Below are 20,410 nucleotides of genomic sequence, written 5' to 3' on the forward strand. Positions count from 1 at the left end.
CATCATTCGATTTTATTTGTTTAAAACAAAACAAGTTTCTGATTTCATCGAGCTTTAGCTCGCGGCCTCCATCAACCCAACGGTCTCCTCTTCAGAAGGAGGACGACGTGTCTGACCTCCTTTACGTTTTCACTGTGAAACCTGGAACTGATTTCTGTTTCTGAATCTGTGCGGCGCTTTCTTTACAGCTCACAAGAAAAACTGGTGAGCATTTTGAGACACCCCCCGCAACTCCTCCAACCCCCATGGATTAAACTATCAGGAGGCTTGAAACTTTCCTTTAGGCACATTTTATCTAATTAAGATAAAAATAACTCCGCCCCTGGGGACACTGGTTAATATGTAAATTAGGTTGCAATGGGGGCAGAGGTTCATGAAAGAGTATATGGTTCTAGTTTGGGAGCTGACATCGTTAAATCAGGCGGCGATCCAAGAATTGAGTGTCCTCTGTGCAGCACGCTCGGCAACACATAAAGTTACTTGACTTAAAAGGATTTGAAACTGTTGGGTTTGAGTTTTAAAATAAAAAAATATGAAGATAAGGGTGAAACTATTTAAATAGAGCAGTGATTCATCAAAAATTTCTACCTTATTTGGAGCAAAGGTAGGTGCTGAAGCCCCGCCCACAATGACGGCGTGACGCAGACGGGTCCAAACAAAAGCTGAGAGGAGACGCTCTTCATCACATCTGCGGAGCATCACGCCTACAGGTAAGATGTTCTCTTTCCTTTTTTTTAGGCAACATTTTATTTAACATAAAATATTAAAATATTTGATCTCACTGTGATTTCTAAGAAACAAAATGAAATAAAAATTGTACATTTCTGAACTAATTCGCAATATTATTTAATTACCTGGCAGAAATGTTTAAATAACCTTAAAACTGTTGTTAGAAATACATTTATACTAATGGTTTAATTTTTATGATGATGTATTTTGACTGTAAAAGTATAAAAAGTTATTTACTTTAGACTTAAAACACTAAAATCAACTTAACTGTTACAGAAATGAATAAGTTTTGTAAACTGATAAACCTAGTAAAATGAGATTATGATTCACGTCCTATCGCAGCAGCAACATAACAGACAAGAAAAATAAATGAAAACTGAGACAAAAGAAAAATGATCAAACAATATGACAAAAAATAGCTTAGCAATAATATCATAAAATGTATTATTTTACAACAAATGCAACAAAAACATAACTCTGCATGTTGGATTTTAGTAGCTAACTTGAAGAATAGCAACAGAGGAAATAAATAAATGAATTTATTTGTACCTGCAGGCTGAAGAATTTAGGGTTGAACTAAAACTAAGAATACTGCAGGAGTAAAACTAGACAAATAAAAGATAAAAATCAAGAAGTACAGTTTAGATGCTCCAGCTGCTCTCGAGTCAAACTCACCCACAAGGCATCACTTTTAAGTGTGGGGTCTGTTGGTCAATTTAACCCAAGGAAGGTTAAAATAATAATAATAATAATAAAAAACTAAATTTGGAATGTATAAAAACAGAATTAGCCAAAAATGTCCAAGTTAATGCATATTCCATAATGTCATGAATCTAATTGTGGATGAAACTTTTTTCGTTTTAGGCCGAACAATCCTGAGGTCAAACCTTCCTCCCCAGGCTGTTCGGACACCCGGCCCCAGAATGACGCACCAGTTCCCGGCGCTCTCCGAGGCTCAGAAGAGGGAGCTCCATGAGACTGCTTTACGCATCATTTCTCCAGGGAAGGGCATCCTGGCTGCAGATGAGTCTGTAGGTCTGTGGCACTGCTTCCTTACTCTTTCTGCATGGGGGGGGGGGGGGGGGAGAGAGCTGCTTCCCGGTGTTGATGAAAACCAGTCAGTCCACCGTCATCTTCATGATTATTGTCTCATTTTTGTCTCACAAATGACGGGACAGATTTAATTGAAACTTCCAGAATTAATTATTTGGTTCACAAGTGATTCAAGATGGTTATAACGGGTATTGTGCTAAACTTTTGTGTTAATGTAGCTCAAAACCAATCACAAGACATACTACTTATTTGGAGTCAACCCTGTTTGTTTGTTAGTAAAATATCTCACAAATCACTAAATATATTTAATTGAAACTCTCAGGAAGCAATTACTCTGTGCATCTACAACTGCTTGGCTTGTGGAAGCAACTAAATTGAAGATGGCCGCCACAGCTAAATGATCCTAGCCAACACATTAATACCTATAACGCAGGCAGTTTTACAGATATTAAGCTAAAATGTGGTGTGTTTGCTGCTAGTACTTTTTCACAACACGTAATCTGAGTGTGATGACTTGCAATGTGGGACTTGATCAAAACAGCTATAACTCTGTCCCTTATCGATAAACAGTAAGGTGGTCCTACTCTAAAAGGTTGCAGTCCTTCTTCAAGTGGTGTCTTTGCTGCAGGCAGCATGGCTAAGAGGCTGTCCCAAGTTGGAGTAGAAAACACGGAGGAAAACCGCAGGCAGTACCGTCAGATCCTCTTCAGTGCAGATGATCGCATCAACGGCTGCATCGGAGGCGTCATCTTCTTCCACGAGACTCTGTACCAGCACTCCAATAAAGGTGTCTCCTTCGTTAAAATGATCCGGGACAAGGGCATCCTGATTGGCATCAAGGTCTGTCAACTCACTGCATGAGCTGTGACATTTCAACTTTGGCAAAAATGGTTTTCGCCTTTAATGGATCTTGGAATTAACTGTGTTCCTGTTCTTCAGGTTGATAAAGGTGTGGTTCCCCTGGCAGGAACATGTGGAGAAACAACCACACAGGGTAAGACAAACTCATCTTTCATTATATGCATGTTTTTGTCCTGTCACCTGTAAAGATCCTCACACATTTTTAAATTATCATTCAGATCTTTTAAAGTGGCGTTAAGTGGGAAATGTTATCAATGTTGTAGAAAATCTGATTCAGTGATATGGTCCATATGTCCTCATCAGAGGTGTCATGTAGACATGTCTGTTCAGTTTAATGTTGACATATTCTGCCTGTTAAATGAAATAACTTCATCCACTTTTTCAATGTTTTTTAGGACAGCATCCTATAATCTTAGATCAGACATGTTCTGAATCTTGGAATTTTCTAATCTCTGGGATTTTCTCATTAAAAAAATCAGCAAGCTTTCCAGTCTCCCTTATATTTTCTGCCACACAAGTTGGTGTCGGAAGTGGGATGATGCCAGACTTGTTTTGGCTGGAATGACCTAACATTAAACTGTGAAGAGTCATGTCCATTACATGACAGGAAGATCTTTTGAAGTGAAAGAACATATTAAGTCTTATCATTGGTGAGGGCCGAAACCATTTTCTCACAGTATTACCTGGTAATGGTTTAAGCAGATTACGTTGTCTGCAAGAATCAAGAAATGTTTGTTTTCTTGAGCTGCCAAGCACAAAGGTTATTTTGGCCAGAACATTTTATCCACCCATCGATCCATCGATTATCTTTACCCTCTTCTTCCTTTCCTGGTCACAGGGTCACTGGTGCCCATACCCAGCAGACACTGTGCGAGAGACGGGGAACATCCTGGACATACTTCATACTTCAGAAAAAAATTATTGGGGTACTCATAAAGCTGCCATGTTTAGGGTTCCTCTTTCCACAAACTAGCAATTTGTGTGTTTTTAAAGATGTGCTATGAAGATTTCCATACCTTATCACTGCCTCTGCCAGTTGCTCCTCAAAATTACCCAATGTATAAAATGTCTGCACCAGTGGAAAAATGGACATGTAAACAGTTATGCTATTGAATCCACGCGCCCTCTTCAGATTTTTGACCAATCACACAATAGCCAAAAGACTAGCAGTCAGCCTGTGTTAGCATTAAACTCATGGCAGCACAGCAGTTTGTTGATTAGCACTGTTGACTCACTACAAGAAGGTCTCGGGTTTGATACCTGGGTTGGACCTGAGATCTTTCTGTGTGGCGTTTTTGTATGTTTTCTCCAAATACTGCAGTTCAAAACATGTATGTTAGGCTGCCTTTGGGCCCAGGCCTCCCTTGCAAAAGAGATCTATGATCTTAGTGGGATTTGCCTGTTCAAATAAAGGTTAATGAATAAATAGGTCTGAGGTCACTCAAAGAGGTACCTACGACAAGACATGCATCAGGTTCACCTTTCAGCCTGAATGTCTTTTGCTTCTCCTCAGGTTTGGACGGACTGTCAGAGCGATGTGCGCAGTATAAAAAGGATGGAGCCGTGTTCGCAAAGTGGCGCTGCGTGCTCAAAATCAGTGACTCCAACCCATCGAAGCTTGCAATCACGGAAAATGCAAATGTTCTTGCACGCTACTCAAGCATCTGCCAGCAGGTTAGGTGTCATGGAGTAATGTCCTGAGAGCAGTCGTTGTTTTGTGATGCATGTGCATTGACTGATAATCAATCCTTCCTGGGTCAGCATGGTATTGTGCCAATTATTGAGCCAGAGGTCCTGCCTGATGGTGATCATGACCTGAAACGCTGCCAGTACGTCACAGAGAAGGTGAGTTCCTCTCTGTAAAGGAGAAGGTGGGCTTTACAGAAGTTGTACGCCTGACTAGGAACTTTAGGAAAAAACAAAACGAAACAATTAAGCGTTTGTGTTGCAGGTCTTAGCTGCAGTGTACAAGGCCATGTCAGACCACCACGTGTACCTGGAGGGTTCTCTCCTCAAGCCCAACATGGTCACTCCTGGACACAGCTGCTCCACCAAGTACAGCCCTGAGGAGGTCGCTATGGCTACCCTCACTGCCATCCGCCGCACCGTTCCCCCGGCGGTCCCAGGTCAGTCCAACCAGATATCTTTATCAGAGGCGTGTTAAATCTGCAGAGTTAAATCAGAATAAATTCCTCTCCTTCTGCAGGAATTGCTTTCCTCTCCGGAGGTCAGAGCGAAGAGGAGGCCTCTGTCCACCTCAACGCCATCAACAACTGCCCTTTGCTCAAACCCTGGATCCTGACGTTCTCCTTTGGCCGGGCCCTGCAGGCGTCCGCTCTCAGAGCTTGGAGGGGACACAAAGAAAACGAGAAATCTGCCACTGAGCAGTTCATCAAGAGAGCAGAGGTGCTTTAAAAAATCCCTAATTTCCTGTCTGTATAAAGTGCTGCTCTTAATCTGCTGCTCTTCTCACAGGTCAACAGTCTGGCCTGTCAGGGGAAATACACCGGCGGCGAGAACTACGGCGAGGATGGCCACCGCACCTACGGTTCCTGCCACGCATACTGAAAACTTTACCCTCCCAGCTAGCTTTAACAAGATAAGCCACCCATTATGGAAGTAAACATGTCCTAGCAACGCATATTTACTTCCATAACCGATGACCAGATATCAAAAGTCTCTTGAGGAATTCAAAACACAAGATGAGGCTGATCCGAAACTTGCAGCAGGTTTTATTCTCTCGACAGACGAGGACAATCAGTCGCTCTTGGAGCTTTAACTCACAAAATAGATGTTTGCTTTAATGGCGTCAGTTAAAACTCACGGCAATGCTTTGACTAAAGTTTTAAAATATCGTAGAGCTGATGTTCCAAATGCTGTAGCTCCAATAAACGAGTTGACCTGGTAGTTCATGTTTGAAGACAGGTGACTAAATAATAAACCACCATTTATTTAATTTATCACCAGTTGTGGAAAAAGTCAACCCAACAAGCTTGTGTAAAAAAAAAAAAAATGTTGTTAGATTTATTTTCACCAATAAAAGATGCAAATGTAGACTTGTTTGGCTTTAACAGAACATGTGAAGTATTAGTGTCTGTAATATTGTTTAATATAATGCAATAAAAGTGTGTTTCATCCAAGTCTGGTCATATTTCTAATGGTTGTCAGGGCAGAAATTTACACGCTGTGAATTATCAGGAAACACGAGATCGTCACTGTTGATATAAATTATTACTTCACTTATGTCGTTTCTTCCTTTTCTCCTTTTTGTGATTGTAAATACGTCTGGCAGTGGTTTCGTTGTGAAATAAACGCATGAAATAAAAGTACAAACAGGAAAAATAAGAAATCGGTAACGATCAAGTCGTTTTAATCAACTGATTGTCTCACATGAATAAAAGTGATGTTATTAAAATTAATTAGATATATTTATCTTTTCTAAAACTGTCTTAGTTTGAACACAACCCAACATTTACACAGATGACTGCTGTGTAATTTATGATCACAATAAGCTTCAAGTTTTTTTTTTTTTGTTAAATCGTTAAACATTTATTTACAGAATTTTATGTCTGAAATTTAATCTTACCTTTAATAAGAGTTGTTTTGTGATTTGTTTAGAATTTGATTTAATAAGATTGCTGCTCTAACCACTCAGCTGAGCAGTCACCTTCCAATGCAAGAGTTGGGGGTTTGATTCCACCAGCAGTCACATGCTGAAGTGTCCCTGGGCAAGACGAGGAAGGAACCCCTCATTGCCTCCGATGTGTGTCCCATCAGTGTCTGAATGTGATGTAAAGCACTGATTATTCTGAGTGCTGTATGAATGGGTAAATGAGGACACAGATTGTGTTGTAAAGAGCTTTGAGTAGTTTGATCAGATAGAACGGCTCTATATACTGTAAGTACAGTCAATTACGGAATGATTGCACTCCTAATATTTTGCAAAAGTTGCATACAAAGAAACAAAAAGGAAGAAAATCTAAGCACAAAAACACCAAAAAAAGAAAGATGAGTAAAACAATCAAACAAGAGTCAAACATAGAAGTAAACACTGTAATGCACATTAGTGCACTCATCTGGTAAAGAACCAAACTGAAGACTGACGGAAAAAAATACTATAGAAATATGATTTATGGTTGTTTTGTGTGTACAGATGTCTTTCCTAAGTCACATCAAATGTTTGTGCTGCAATTTCTTTATCTCATTTTGCACATTTTTGCATCTTAAATTATGTTTACTTTGAGTTTCTTAGACTTGATATGTCTTGTTTGTTTTTTTGTGGAATGAATTTTACTTTTGATTGCTCTCATTTAGACCATTTCATTATTATTTCAATTTTTACATTATTATTACTTTTTTCCCCATTATTATTTCATTATTATTTCGACTATTTTTCAGGTCTCTCTTGTAAATGAGTCCCCTAGGCTCAGTGGGACTAACCTGTATAAATAAAGGTTGAATTATTATTATTATTATTATTGTGTTAGTGTTTCTCTTTTCAATTTTGTGGCAGAACTAAAACAATTTTATAGTTGAACTTTTAATACATGGCCTATACCAAATGTAGTATTTTACATGACTGCCAGTGTTGAGTGCATTATGTGACATATACTGCTATTATGTAGAAATCCATTCAGGTTTTACACAAATTCATAACATAAGTTGCCTGTTCTGGATCACTTTTATGATACTTTTTGTGCTTATGTGTTTTGTTTCTATTCCTAAACTGCCACTCAGTCATACAAGTGAGTGGTTTAGGGAAAAAAAGTTCATTACTATCACAAAACGGCTCAAATTGTCATATTATTGGGACCTTCTGTTTAATTGGTGTGAACTATTTTCTGTAGCGGATGTGTCAGGTCTTCTGGCTGTAGTGCCGCGCCTCGGAAAAGAGGCGCGGATTGCTAATGCTAACCGCTGAGCGCCACATCGAGGGTTGTCCGCTCGGTCCATGTCCTGCACGTTGTAGGGGTTCTGAAACAGCTTTCCTGTTAACAAAGGTTTGTTTTTTCTGTTAGCAGTCTTCCAAAATCTATTTTCGTTCATTTTTGAACGGAGAAGTTCCTCCGAATCTTACCAAAAACCAGAGCTTTTAAAAAAAGTTAGCAGCTATGTCGGGTGTTGTTCGAGGCCCCGCCGGGAATAACGATTGCCGAATCTACGTGGGGAATCTTCCCCCCGATATCCGCACCAAAGATGTCGAGGACGTGTTCTACAAGTATGGGACGATTCGAGACATCGACCTGAAGAACCGGAGAGGGGGTCCGCCTTTCGCCTTCATCGAGTTCGAAGACCCGAGGTGAGGAAGCCGTTGAAGCCTGGCGTAGGCCGGAGCGCGGGCTCCGGCTATTTACTGGACCTGCATTGTTCTGGTAACAAAACGTGGTGCGGTCTCCGACTATCGACTGCGTTTTTACGGCTCACGCGCCGCCTGAACAAATGCAGCTCATTCATTATTCGAAAGTGAATTTGTGAATGAGATTTGCTTAAATTTGCATTTTTTTCCCCCCCCCGTCTGCTTGTAAAACATTTCATACTGTTCCGCTCTGCGAATTGTGGTTTATTTTTTTTTACAGAGATTATGTTTACTTTTGAACAAATTAGGCGCAAATGTTCTGTTTGACGCTTATTCGGGGCGGATTAGCGTTAGCAAGCGTTGGGATCCAGCAACATGGCGGCGTGTGTTCCTGCATGTGCTTGTAGGAAATCATTTTCTCTGCCTTTGATTTAAGTCCTCATTTATTTATTTTGCTGACAGGGACGCCGACGACGCGGTCTACGGACGCGACGGCTACGACTACGACGGCTACAGGCTGCGTGTGGAGTTCCCGCGGAGCGGCAGAGGCTCCAGAGGCGGCGGCTACGGGGGGGCCGGTGGTGGAGCCCCCAGGGGTAGATATGGACCCCCGTCCAGGCGCTCCGAGTACAGGGTCGTTGTTTCAGGTGAGCAAACCAAAGTGTTTTTTTTTTCCAGTACACATTGTTTGGTTAAACGATGCAATTTAGTGCAAAGTTGCACCACTTGTAGCTCTGTTTTTCAGAACTGTGTGTATTTTTAGACACCAGAGGAAGTTAATTATGGTTCATTTGGGTCATGAGACAATTTATACCTTTAAATGTATGAATTGTCTGTTTTAGACAAAACTGATGGGATGTAATGACTGTTTGAAATGGTCACATTTGGTCCTGCTCTTTTATATAACATCACTTGTGTTTTATTGGGTAGCTTAGTACCTTTTTTTTAATTAACGTTCAAACAATAAAATTAAGATTGGCTTCAAAATTTACTTTCAGTTTTAAACGTGCCAGATTTATGTAAAGAAATAAGCTCCTCCAAATAAACAAAAGTATTATTAGGGATGCACAATATTATCAGCATGGTATCGGCCGATGTTGGTGATAAAGTTAAATATCGGACATGGACCATTCCATCAAAATAATATATATATATAGTGTTACTCCATTTGCAGCCCCCCTTTTTGGCATCTGCATTTGGTAGCAGGCCACACTGACAAAGACCATACAGAATAATGTATTTTAATCCCACAGCAGAGAAAGCTATGTAGTCGTGAGTAGGTCTAGGGTAAAGTATTGGTATCGGGTATCAGCCAAATAAGTTTTAACATATCGGATATCGGCCAAAAATCTAATATTGTGCATCCCTAAGTATTCTTGTTTTCCCCGTTTTCAAACCTCTCACTGTGGCTCCTTCCTTGGCTTGGAAACTATTAATAGTCTCAACTAAAACAGCTGCATTGCAAAAAATGTTTTGTCTAGTATTTAGAGGGGACAGATGAGCTTTGAAATTAAGTGAGGGAATAAAAATCAAACAATTGTTTGACTTGCATAAACCCTTTAGAAGCACATATGCATTTCAAAATAAGATGCAGAAAAGCTTTCGGTCTTAAAATGAGTTTTGGGCTAAAGTACGACTTTTCCTTCTGGGTGATTAAGTGCATATGGGTAAAGTTATTTGTTGTGAAAATCTGCTAACTAGTCTGTTAACTGTTGGCTTGTTCTCCAGTATGATTTGGTTGACTTTTTATTTGTTGTTGTTCAGGTCTTCCTCAGAGTGGCAGCTGGCAGGACCTGAAGGACCACATGCGTGAGGCCGGCGACGTGTGCTACGCAGACGTCTACAGAGATGGAACTGGAGTCGTAGAGTTTGTCCGCAAAGAGGACATGACCTATGCCGTTCGAAAACTGGACAACACCAAATTCCGTTCGCATGAGGTATGTGTACTGATTTGATCACATGTCAGGGATTGTGATTCTTTGCTGTGTCTGGGTGAGTACTTAAAAGGAATGCTGTACGCTTTGAGCAAAACCCGAGTTCGCCGTATTCACCTGTATTTCAGCCGGAGGCAGCAATGTCGTCTTTTCAATGTCAAGTTCTCTTGTGTCCGCCAGGGAGAGACTGCTTACATTCGTGTGAAATTAGACGGTCCCCGCAGCCCAAGTTACGGAAGATCGCACTCCCGCAGCCATGGCAGCAGGAGCCGAAGCCGCAGTCGCAGCGCCAGCCGCAGTCGCAGCAATTCCCGTGGTCGTGGCAGAGGATCTCCCCGCTACTCGCCTCGTCACAGCCGCTCTCGTTCTCGTTCCTAAACCACCATCGATGTTTTGCCCCTTTGATGTATCCCCCCCTCCTGTTTTTACCTCTTCTAAGTTTCTCTGGGTGTCAGCTGTTGATTTTTAATTTTTGCATTTGTTGTCCCGATGTCCTTGTGGATGATCTTGGTATGTAGATGTTGCCCCTGTCCTTCTTTCTTTACTCTTTCCCTTCTTCCAGCTGCTTTCTCCTCTTGTTTTTCCCCATCTACCCCCCCCCCCCCCGTTTTCTGTCATCACCAATTTTGCAACATTACAAACTGTTGTGATGAACTTCAAAAATATTGAGCTGCACTCAATGTTTTTGCAAGTGTTAAAAATTGAAGATTTTGTTTTATTTTTTATTAGCCTCTCTTTTTGATGTTTGGGGTGGGCCATTTTGACCGGGAGCCCAATACTTAACTGTATTTTACCCTTGTGTCTTCCTTTAGACATCTGAGGAGAAGGATTAAAGTGATTTGGAATAAAACCATTGTGGAGCACATTTCATTTGTATGGTCAGGATAGGACATCTAGGAGCAATGAGGTCGAGGCAATGGTATGCTTCATATTCCATAAACTGAACATTTTGTTAGGTTTGCCATGTCATGCATGTTATTTACCACGCACACGTGCTGTACTTAGAAAGTCTGTAACTTGCTACTCTACCTTCTGACAGAATAAGCAGTCCTTAAAACAAGTGTTGTGATGTAAGTGTAACACCTCTACCATCAAATGTAAACAAATATTTTTTACAAGAGCATCCCACTTTTAACCGTCCTGAGTAGTTACAATATGTTAGCGTCAGGGAGCAAGGTTTTCTGCTTAGTAGCTTCTTTAATTTGTAAAGTCTTGACATGAGTGTTAAACATGGGGGGAAAAAATTAAAATTAGGCCCAAAAATCTTGACATTTTATTCTAACGGTCTCCCTCTGATTTTTTTTTTCCTGGTATTTCAAGGTTTTGATTGGAGGAGTGGCTCAGTGGATCCCAATCCTTGGAGCTGGATGAGTGGATCGATTAGGACAGGGATAGGCAAGAATGGATGCTTGGAACGGGAGCAGTTTTCCAGGATTCAAATGAGTTATCAGAAGTAATTATTGGGAGTCCCAGAGCAACTTTTTTTTTTTCCTCTTCCCCTTTCATTTTAGGCCCCCCTTGCCTTTTTTTTTTTTTTTAAAGCGTCACAATTATGGCATTATTGTACAAGAGAACGAAACAGGACCAGGAAGTTGGATCAAAGGACGGAGTCGTAGATGCCTGGTATGAGGGAATCGTTTGACAAATTGGGAGGTTTGGGGAGGGGGTTCAGTTTTGGGAGCAGTTTGTTTATTTTGCCTAATCTTTCTTTTCTTTTAGCATTTTCAATAAAGATTTCAAACCAACTTTAGTTTGTTTTTATTTTTTAACAGTTTAACCGGTGTATAGTATTTCAGAGGTTTAGGCTTGATGGATGAATTGAAAGCCTAATTTCCTGAACACGATATTATCAGATAAACTCCAAAAAAGTTCAATCTGGTCCTCTGGACACTCAAAAAAAAAAAACCCAAATGTCCAGAGGACCAGATTGAATTTTTTTGGATTTTTCTACCTGGATTATTGAGCATGCATCAGGATATCAGATAAACTATTTTGAAAAGCTAAAGATATTTACTTTTAAAACAATACTAGTAGATATTCTGTATTTTAAGAATACCTCAGTTGTAAAGTTTGAAATAATCCTGCGGTCTAGGTATTCACTCGTCCCTTACCGTTCGAGTCTGCCGTGAATGATGCATTGTGGGATGAAATAAGATGCCGGCAAAGAGACGCAGGAGACAAGCTCGCTTGGAGGCAGCGTCCCAGCCAATGGCAGAGCGCGACATGCAGCAGAGGGGCGGGGCTTATCCGGATCTTCAACATCCAGCCTACCGTCATGCTTATTGTGTAAATCTTTAAAAAACAATTAGCTGCAGCAGCGCTTAAACCTTCCGGATCGCCTCGATTAATTGCATATTATTGTCTTAACGGAACACGGTTTTTGTTTCCGCCAGGTGTGATTTAAAAGGTGAGTCTCAGTCTTGGTTCGACAGATTCACTTCTACGTTTGCTGGATTTCGGGTTCGAATGGACGTTTTCGCTACACGTTCACACATTTTCACTGTTAGGACGTGAATATACCGAGCCTGCGGCGCGTTAGCACAGAGTAGTTTATTTGCCCTTTCTGACGCAAATGTCGTTTTTACATGAAAGTGATTTTGCTCACCAAGTAATTTAACTCCACCTGTATCAAGTTTCAATTCATGCAACGCTCAAGTCATGTTTTTTTTTTTGTTTTTTTTTCGAAACCCCGGGTGGTTGAAACTTGAGCTTCTGCATTTAGCATTGAAGCTAACAATAATAAACGCCGAATGGGTTTTTTAATTTTTATTGACATGGTTTACGAATTGATCTCTTTTGGCCTAAAGCCCGTCCTCGCTTCACCACGTGCAGTGTCATAGTGAACGTGCCTGTTACGTGTTCACCCGCAGCGGACGACATCAACCATGACCGACAGGAAGGCAGTGATCAAGAACGCGGACATGTCCGACGACATGCAGCAGGACGCCGTGGACTGTGCCACCCAGGCCATGGAGAAGTACAACATAGAGAAGGACATCGCTGCCTACATCAAGAAGGTGAGACATGGACCTGGTCCAAGAACTGTCTTCTCGCAGCTTCCAGGACGATGGTGTCCCTCAGGTTTCATTCTCAAGCCCACAAATGTTCATTCATGCACCTCACTTTGAAAAACACTTTTTAAATACATCCTGGCAAGCCAAAAGGCGGTCAAGTTTTGACCTTTGTGCATCTGTTCGTTTCTCCATAATATTAGCAAAATATCTCATAAACCAGAGGACAAATTTTAGAGAAACTCCCATTTTACTCTCTACATCGTCAGCTGTTTTTGTTTGTTTTGAGTCACCTCAATTCAAGATGGCCACCACAGCCCACTGATCTTAGAAAACACAAATATTGGCTATTTCTTACAGACACCCATCCATTTTCTTTCCCCACTGGTGTCCATCTCCAACAGTCGGTGTGCAAGAGACCGAGACACCCTGGACAGGTCACACCATCACAGAGACAATAGTCTCACTCACACCTCAAGACAATTTAGTTACCAAACAGCCCAACATGAATGTTTTTGACCTGTGGGGGGAAACCGTAAACTCCACCCAGAAAGACCCCTGTGATCTCCCTGAGAGGCGACCACGCTGCTCTGCTCAAGTTTTATCTAATTTGTACAGATATTGAGATAAAAGGGGGTGTGGTAGTAGCTGAGCCTGGTCCCCGACACGTATTGGGGACACAACATACTGCTTGACATCTTTGCTTAAAACTTTGGTATTACCTATTGAAGTCAACCTTGTTTCAGTTAGCAAAATATCCCATTCGTTACATGTTTTAAGTTTAATCAGATAAAAGAAAATATTGAGATCAAGACTGCATTTGCAAGCGTGACCTGGCCAAGAGGTCCGTAGTGCATGTCATAAAAATGGTAACGGTTAAAACACACAAAAAAAAAAATTTAAACAAAAAATGATTAAAAACACAGCTAAATGAATTTAAGCTAAGTAATAATTGACTAATCACAACTTTTGGAGCCAATCCAATCAAGATGGCCTCTGAGCAAAATACTAATTGGTCTATTCTTCAGGTTATTTTACAAACATTGAGCTGAAATTTGAAGTGAAGCGTTGGTGAACTGAAGCTAGCTGACAGCCACGAAGTCAAGGCGCTAACGAAACATGCAATACCACGCAAGACATCACATACGACGGCCAGCTTTTGACCAAAGTAGCTAAAACTCCGGTAATTTCACATAAACTTTGTCATAATTTGGTGCTGGGAGTCATCCTCAACACGCGCTGAGCACTAACACATCTAAATGATATGCATTCCCTGAAGGAAACGTAAACGTGATCACAAAGGACAAAGCTAAAATGTGGGGGAAGGTTCAGTGAACAAGTATAATGACATTAAAATGAAAGCTCAGATTATCATGAATAAAACTCGTAATTAGTCCTATTTAAATAAAAGCCAGGCATAGCAATCTATTTATGTTGCTGTTGTGCTATTTAAAACTCTCAGGTGGCCTGGACTTTAATCTTTATTTATTTTTTTAACTTGGGTGAATTTATCTTTCTTGTTGGATGCAGACCATCACCGGGACACATCGGTGAGGTAAAAATGACTGAAACAGGCGTCTGTCTCTGTCTGTTCTGAAAAACAATGTGACCGTTGCTGGTAAAATGATCAGTCCATCCATTATCTTTACCTACTTCTTCATTTTTGGGTTGCGGGGGTCACTGGTGCCCATGCCCAGCAGTCAATGTGCGAGAGGCGGGGGACACCCTGGACAGGTCTCCAGTCCATCGCAGGGACACGTGGAGACAAACAACCGTTCACTCTCTCACTCACACCTGGGGACGATGTAGAGTTACCAATCAGCCGAACATGCATGTTTTTGATCTGAGGGAGGAAACCGGAGCACCTGGAGAGTATAAATACACATAAATACACATGTATTTACTACACTCCTCCTTTTTTGCCTCTCTTTCAGGAGTTTGACAAGAAGTATAATCCCACCTGGCACTGCATCGTTGGGAGGAACTTCGGCAGCTACGTCACCCACGAGACGAAGCATTTTATTTATTTTTATCTGGGCCAAGTGGCCATCTTACTCTTCAAGTCTGGCTGATCAGTTTCTGGTGGGTATTGAGGGAGTTTTTCCTTCCGGAACCTGAATCTGAAATGCACCGGTGGCTGATGTCTCCCATACACTAATAACATACCATAACGATGCAAAACCCGCCGTGCGCAGCTGCATGGACTATACACTATATAATATGTATGTTACAGTAAGTTTACTTTCCAATAGTTGCCATTTGAATGCAACTGAAGTTGTTTTTGTTGAAGCTGTTAAATTCTAGGTTGTTCATTTCAGCGTGGCCCTTGATTGTAGGATAAAGGAAAGCTGAAGAATGTAGTGGTTCATCTGCTTTCCTGGTTAGATGTTTCCATTTGAGATGGTAAAATCACACCACGGTCACCAGTTTGGGAATTCATTTTAACCCTTTTTTAGCGTCCGATCTTAAATTATTTAATGGAAATTAACTTTTTTTTTTTCATTTGGGTTTTTAAAAATGTCTGAAATGCACAAAATACTATTTTTTTTTTTTTTTTTTATTAAAAAAAAAAAAAAAAATCCCCCACCCAGCAGAGGGTGAAACTTGTTTTTTGCAGCCGAGCTCGGAGAAGATGTCACAACATCTGACAAACTCGACGCGTTGGAAACCGGCACGAGAGAGTGCAAACGTTTCCAGGCGTGTTGAGTTTGTCAAATCTTTAAATGTTCACTGTGAAAGATCCAGCAGTTCGGGCTCACATCCACAGACCTTTCGCCTGTAATGTCCACGTTCCAACAATACAGACTCAACCAAAACCCACTCGTCAGATCTTCGGACTCGTGTCACTGCATGTTTGGAGGACAATGTCCACATTTCATCGAACAGCTACAAGACTCGGTTGCTCTTAGAGGAGAGTAATTACCGTTTTGAGCCTGCGCTCTCGAGTATGTAAATATTGGACATAATTGACGTGCGTCTTGTCCCAGTAATTGCTCTACAGCGACATTAGGCAGGTGTTTTAGGTCGACGCCTGCTGCGAAGTCTTACTAGGCTGCCATCGCCCCCGTGTTTTAGATGGTTGTGTCGTCTCACGTGGCTTGTGATAAACTTGCAGCATCCTGAGCTTTTAGTTTTACGTTGCCTCTGTACTGCCCAGGCAAACAAGGCCGGCAAAGCATTTTTCAGTTTGGACTCTTTAAAGGTTGCTCTCTTGTCAAATTAGAGGTTTTGGATTTTTGTAATATCAGATTAGTTTTTGAAAAGGCGATGTACAATGTTTTGATTCTGATTAAATAATATGTTTGAGGACAGATTGAAGGGTTTCAGTCTACAGAGAAATTCTGACTGAATGTTTACGGAGTTGCGTCCCATAAATCCACTATGGGCGAAATGTTTGTTTGCTTGGACAGATGAAGATTTGTTTTGTTTGTTTGTTTGTTTTTCGAGGAACGTCTTCCTAATTATTGTCGATGTACACTGATTTAGTTTTCTGGCATGTATTTTTGCGACGTACCCGTGTACTGTAGGAGCCGTTCCGATGCTGTTAAATTTGCACAAAACGTGTGCCTGTCATTGCTCTCAACTGTAACTGGCTTGAGTACAATTGCACTTCATTAGAATTACTCGGTAGGTTGCTACAGAACCAAAATTGTTAAAACTCGATTAAATAAAACTTCATTGTTGACTTGCGCTGTGGCCTTTTTCTTTTGTCTTGTCTTTTCTGCTTTGTTTTGATGAAGTCATTGGTTGAAGGAGATCTAAAAAAAAACTTCATTTTCTCATCCATTGCGAAAAGAAAACGTAAAAAATGAAGTAATTTTGCTTAATTTCAGTCTTTTTCCAATCAATATTTTTCTTGCCAAAGGCAGCTAGCTAAGTTTTAATAGTTTGCATTTTTATTGTATAAACGTGTATCTTTCTAGCTTTCAATGAAATGCAAAACTAACGTACACGTGTCCATAAATGATGAATTAAAAGTTTACCACAGGATGCATGTCATCAGTTTCACGTTAACTAACTGCTAACACTAGCTACAGATTCGGGGAGACATGTTGGGAAATGTTTTGCTTCCTTGTTTAATATTTAGAAATAAACATAAATTGGCTTTATTTCGCTAGTGGCGTCATAGTGCAATAATTTAATAAATCATTCGTATTATTGTACGTTTGTTGTATCATTATCACTGGTATGGCTTTGAGTAAATCATAAATCTTCTGACTAGAATAAATGTCCATAAATTTACTAAAAGTAAATATAGCACAAGACGTGTTGTTCTACAGCTAAGCTAATTAGCTGCTAAGGCTAACTTCAAAATATACCAAACAGTATTTTCACTTTTCGGTAAGGAGCAAGTTTAGCTACATTTCTCCCAGTTTCTTTATATTCATTTAATTAAATTTAAACTGAGTCCTAGTTTTACGTGGGGGAGGTTGTACGTAATTGTTTTTGTAAATCAAACCTTTGCTAACGTTAGCTACTGTTAGCCACTAACGACGCTGAACTTCAATAATTCAGTTCAGTTCAAAAACGCTTTAATTCCCAAAGAGAAATAAGCTTCATTGGATTAAAAGAATTAAAGGTAAAATTCAGTGGACACAAACTTAGTGAACTGGAAAACTAAATATAAGTCAAAACGGTCAATGAGATTTATTTACTGTTTATGTTATCTTAGTCTGCACATTCTCTGTTTTTGTAACTCTAAACACAAATCACAACTTTGAGGAAGACGCTAAGCTCTCACTAAGTGGAATTTGTTTCTCTGAAAAGGTTGACCTGATGAGTAAACGGGGAAACCGGTGTAACTGACGACTACATGAATAAATCATTGGAGCGGATCTAGTTTCATTTTAGGATAAAGTGTTAGCATAAGAAAATTTAAGTACCTTAATTTTGAGAGATGCTTTCTGTGTAATTTGGGGTTATATTTACTAAATGTGTAAAACACTTCAAAATCAAGAATAAAGCAAATTTAGTAATCCTAAACAGTATATTGTAGCCAATAGAATAAAAAGCTGAAGGGTGTGGGATTACAGAGTGTTGCACATGACAGATGGAAGCATAGTGTTTAGGTGTTGGTAGTTAAAGAGCTGCAGGGACACCAGTGTGTGATTGTTGTGCGTCCATGAGAACAAGTGTCCATAGCAACAAGTGTCAGATCTTCAGTCGGAGACGAGGAGCACAAAGTATGCAACCACGTCATCGGGCACTGCAGGCTTCTGCTGTTTACCCATATGGCTCAGAAATCTGGACTTTTGGCTGCTCGACACTCACTGGTGTGATGAACTTCAAATTATGTAAGACGCCCCCCACCCCCAAATACAAACACTGGTACAACTTGCTCGTACTGGGCTGGATCCTGTTTGGCCTTCAGAGCTTCCTCAGATACTGGCTGGATGGCAGCAGGTTTGTAAACTGCACATCCTGAGCTCCTGTTCCACCTCATCTCAAAGGGTGTTTGACTGGACTGAGACTGTGGAAGCCACCAGTAAATCCAGACTCTTCAGACCAGGGGATGTTCTTCCAACCTTCTAATCCATTACGGTCCAATCTTGGTGAGCTCATGTACTGTAGCCTCGTTTTCCTGTTCTCACCTGGCAGGACTGGTTCCCAGTCTGCTGCTGCAGCGCTCGTGTGTCAAGGTCGGACAAGTGTGTTCACAGATGTTATTCTGCAGATGTTGGTTGGAACGAGTGGTTATTCAAGCTCTGTCATCTACAACCAGTCTGACATCAACATGGTGCTTTCATCTTCACATCTGGGCATTTTCTCTTCTTTTTTTTTTTTTTTGCACCGTTCTCTGTAAACCATTGAGGCGGTTGCGTGTTCAAATCCCAGCAGATCAACAGTTTCTGAACCGTCCAGCCCAAAAACCGCTCCACATCTAAATTCTCTTCCTCATTCTGACGCTCAGTTTGAACTTCAGCAAGTCATCTGCACCAGGTCTACATGCCCAGAGGTGCTGAGATGCTGCCATGTGATCGGCTGATTAACCATTTGTGTCGACGAGCTTTTGAGCAAGTCGAATAAAACGGCCCGTCGGTGTCTTTAGAAATAATCACGACAGAAGGAATATGCAGGATACATTGAATATTTAATCAACATGTGGTCATCAGAAAGGAACTGCCTTTTATAAAAAAAGAAAAAGTTTTTGTAGTTCCTGCTGCCTCTGTTTAGAAACGTTTTAATAAGCTACACAGGGTTTGAATAAAAATATACTGATAATGTAGAGTCCAGCCTTTCAATCTACAACTACAAATTCAAATCTATAGATTTCTGCTTCTTGAACTCTGAGTTCTCCGTCAATTATGTATTTTTCTTCATATTTTTAAACTTAAAATGCTTATTTGAAGCTGTGTAAAGGCCTGAACTGTGACGACTGCAGAGAAACGAGAAAGTTGTGGTTTGTTTAGAAGAAATCAGTTTTACAAACTGTTTTAAATAAAGGCCGAGCTGTCATGGTTGGTTGGAGGAGTTGGACCCAAAGATGCAGACTGGACTTGGGAAGCTAAAAATATTTAACAGATTTTATAAAAACAAAAGTGTGGCAGTAAAACTTTAAAGAAAATCCAACTCGGTACAAGGAGACACTAGAAAAATCCCAGTATAGCACAAAACCAACACTGAATAGAAAAAACAGCTGATGAGAAAATGGAGACACCTGAGCCGAATACTGACTGGGAGCAGGTGAGAGTGGGCGTGGCAAGTTGAGTGGAGCAGGGAACAGAAGTGATGGCACAAGTAATAAAACTGAACTTCACAAAATATAAACTAAACCTAATCCTGAAACACAAAAGGGTGCAAACAAAAACTAGAACAATTGCATTTCCTGAGAGAATGCAGTGTGACTGCTTATTGCTGAAGAACTTGCTGAAAAATAGCTGAAATTAGCTGAATAAGATGCTGAAATGAAAGAACAAGCCTTAATTAGCAGAAGAAAGAACACATTGTTGCTGAATTGGATAGAAGTTAACAGAAACGAGCACAAAAATTAAGAAATTAGCTTAAAAATATCTGAAAAGGCTGAAAAAAGTTTAAACTACCAGAAGGAAGTGAAAAGAGCTGAAATGAGTGCCAAAAAAAATGTGGAATTAGCTGAAAAAGCTAAAATTAGCATAAAACAGCTAAATAGTAGCTGAAATAGCAGCAAATGCTGAAAGGAGCATAACAAGCTGACATTAGCATAAAGAAGTTAATTAGGCTGAAAGGAGCAGAAATTACCACGAAAAACTTGAATTTATCTGAAAGCAGCTGAAATTAGCTAAAAATGCTAAATAGGTAGCTGATTCGGTAGAACATGCTGAAATTAGCAGAAGAAAGCAGAATGAAGACATTTGCCCAATTGGGCTAAAAGAAGAATAAGAAATGAGCACAAAAAAGTGGAAATTATTTGAAAAAAAGCTGAAATTAGCAACAAAATAAAAAAAAATCTGAAAAGTAGCTAAAATCAACAAGTTTAAATTACCAGAAGGAAGTGGAGAGAGCAAATTTTTGCTGAATTAGGCTGAAAAAAGTTGAAATGAGTGCAA

General features: G+C 40.3%; 3 protein-coding genes across 4 annotated transcripts; all 3 read left to right on the forward strand.

Annotated features, from left to right (window-relative positions):
• Positions 1 to 1,646: 1,646 nt before the first annotated feature.
• On the forward strand, positions 1,647 to 5,306 carry aldoca (aldolase C, fructose-bisphosphate, a). The gene is made up of 8 exons (XM_037678256.1): positions 1,647 to 1,764; positions 2,411 to 2,622; positions 2,722 to 2,776; positions 4,157 to 4,317; positions 4,405 to 4,488; positions 4,595 to 4,769; positions 4,850 to 5,049; positions 5,119 to 5,306. Exons 1-8 carry the CDS (start codon positions 1,653 to 1,655, stop codon positions 5,209 to 5,211), a joined length of 1,092 nt encoding a protein of 363 aa, XP_037534184.1. The 5' UTR covers positions 1,647 to 1,652; the 3' UTR covers positions 5,212 to 5,306.
• Positions 5,307 to 7,542: 2,236 nt separating this feature from the next.
• On the forward strand, positions 7,543 to 11,549 carry srsf1a (serine and arginine rich splicing factor 1a). Of its 2 annotated transcripts, XR_005186882.1 has the most exons (5): positions 7,543 to 7,942; positions 8,402 to 8,586; positions 9,704 to 9,876; positions 10,054 to 10,792; positions 11,194 to 11,549. XR_005186882.1 is itself a non-coding variant. In XM_037678257.1 (4 exons), exons 1-4 carry the CDS (start codon positions 7,755 to 7,757, stop codon positions 10,249 to 10,251), a joined length of 744 nt encoding a protein of 247 aa, XP_037534185.1. In that variant the 5' UTR covers positions 7,543 to 7,754; the 3' UTR covers positions 10,252 to 11,549. The 2 variants fall into 2 exon arrangements, 1 of the variants encoding a protein (XP_037534185.1); XM_037678257.1 differs by having other exon boundaries at positions 10,054 to 11,549.
• Positions 11,550 to 12,102: 553 nt separating this feature from the next.
• Positions 12,103 to 15,383, forward strand: dynll2a (dynein, light chain, LC8-type 2a). The gene is made up of 3 exons (XM_037678258.1): positions 12,103 to 12,280; positions 12,744 to 12,890; positions 14,819 to 15,383. Exons 2-3 carry the CDS (start codon positions 12,759 to 12,761, stop codon positions 14,954 to 14,956), a joined length of 270 nt encoding a protein of 89 aa, XP_037534186.1. The 5' UTR covers positions 12,103 to 12,280; positions 12,744 to 12,758; the 3' UTR covers positions 14,957 to 15,383.
• Positions 15,384 to 20,410: the final 5,027 nt, after the last annotated feature.

This window comes from Nematolebias whitei, chromosome 6, assembly GCF_014905685.2.
Source record: "Nematolebias whitei isolate Nwh7 chromosome 6, NemWhi1, whole genome shotgun sequence".
NCBI classification, from domain to species: domain Eukaryota; kingdom Metazoa; phylum Chordata; class Actinopteri; order Cyprinodontiformes; family Rivulidae; genus Nematolebias; species Nematolebias whitei.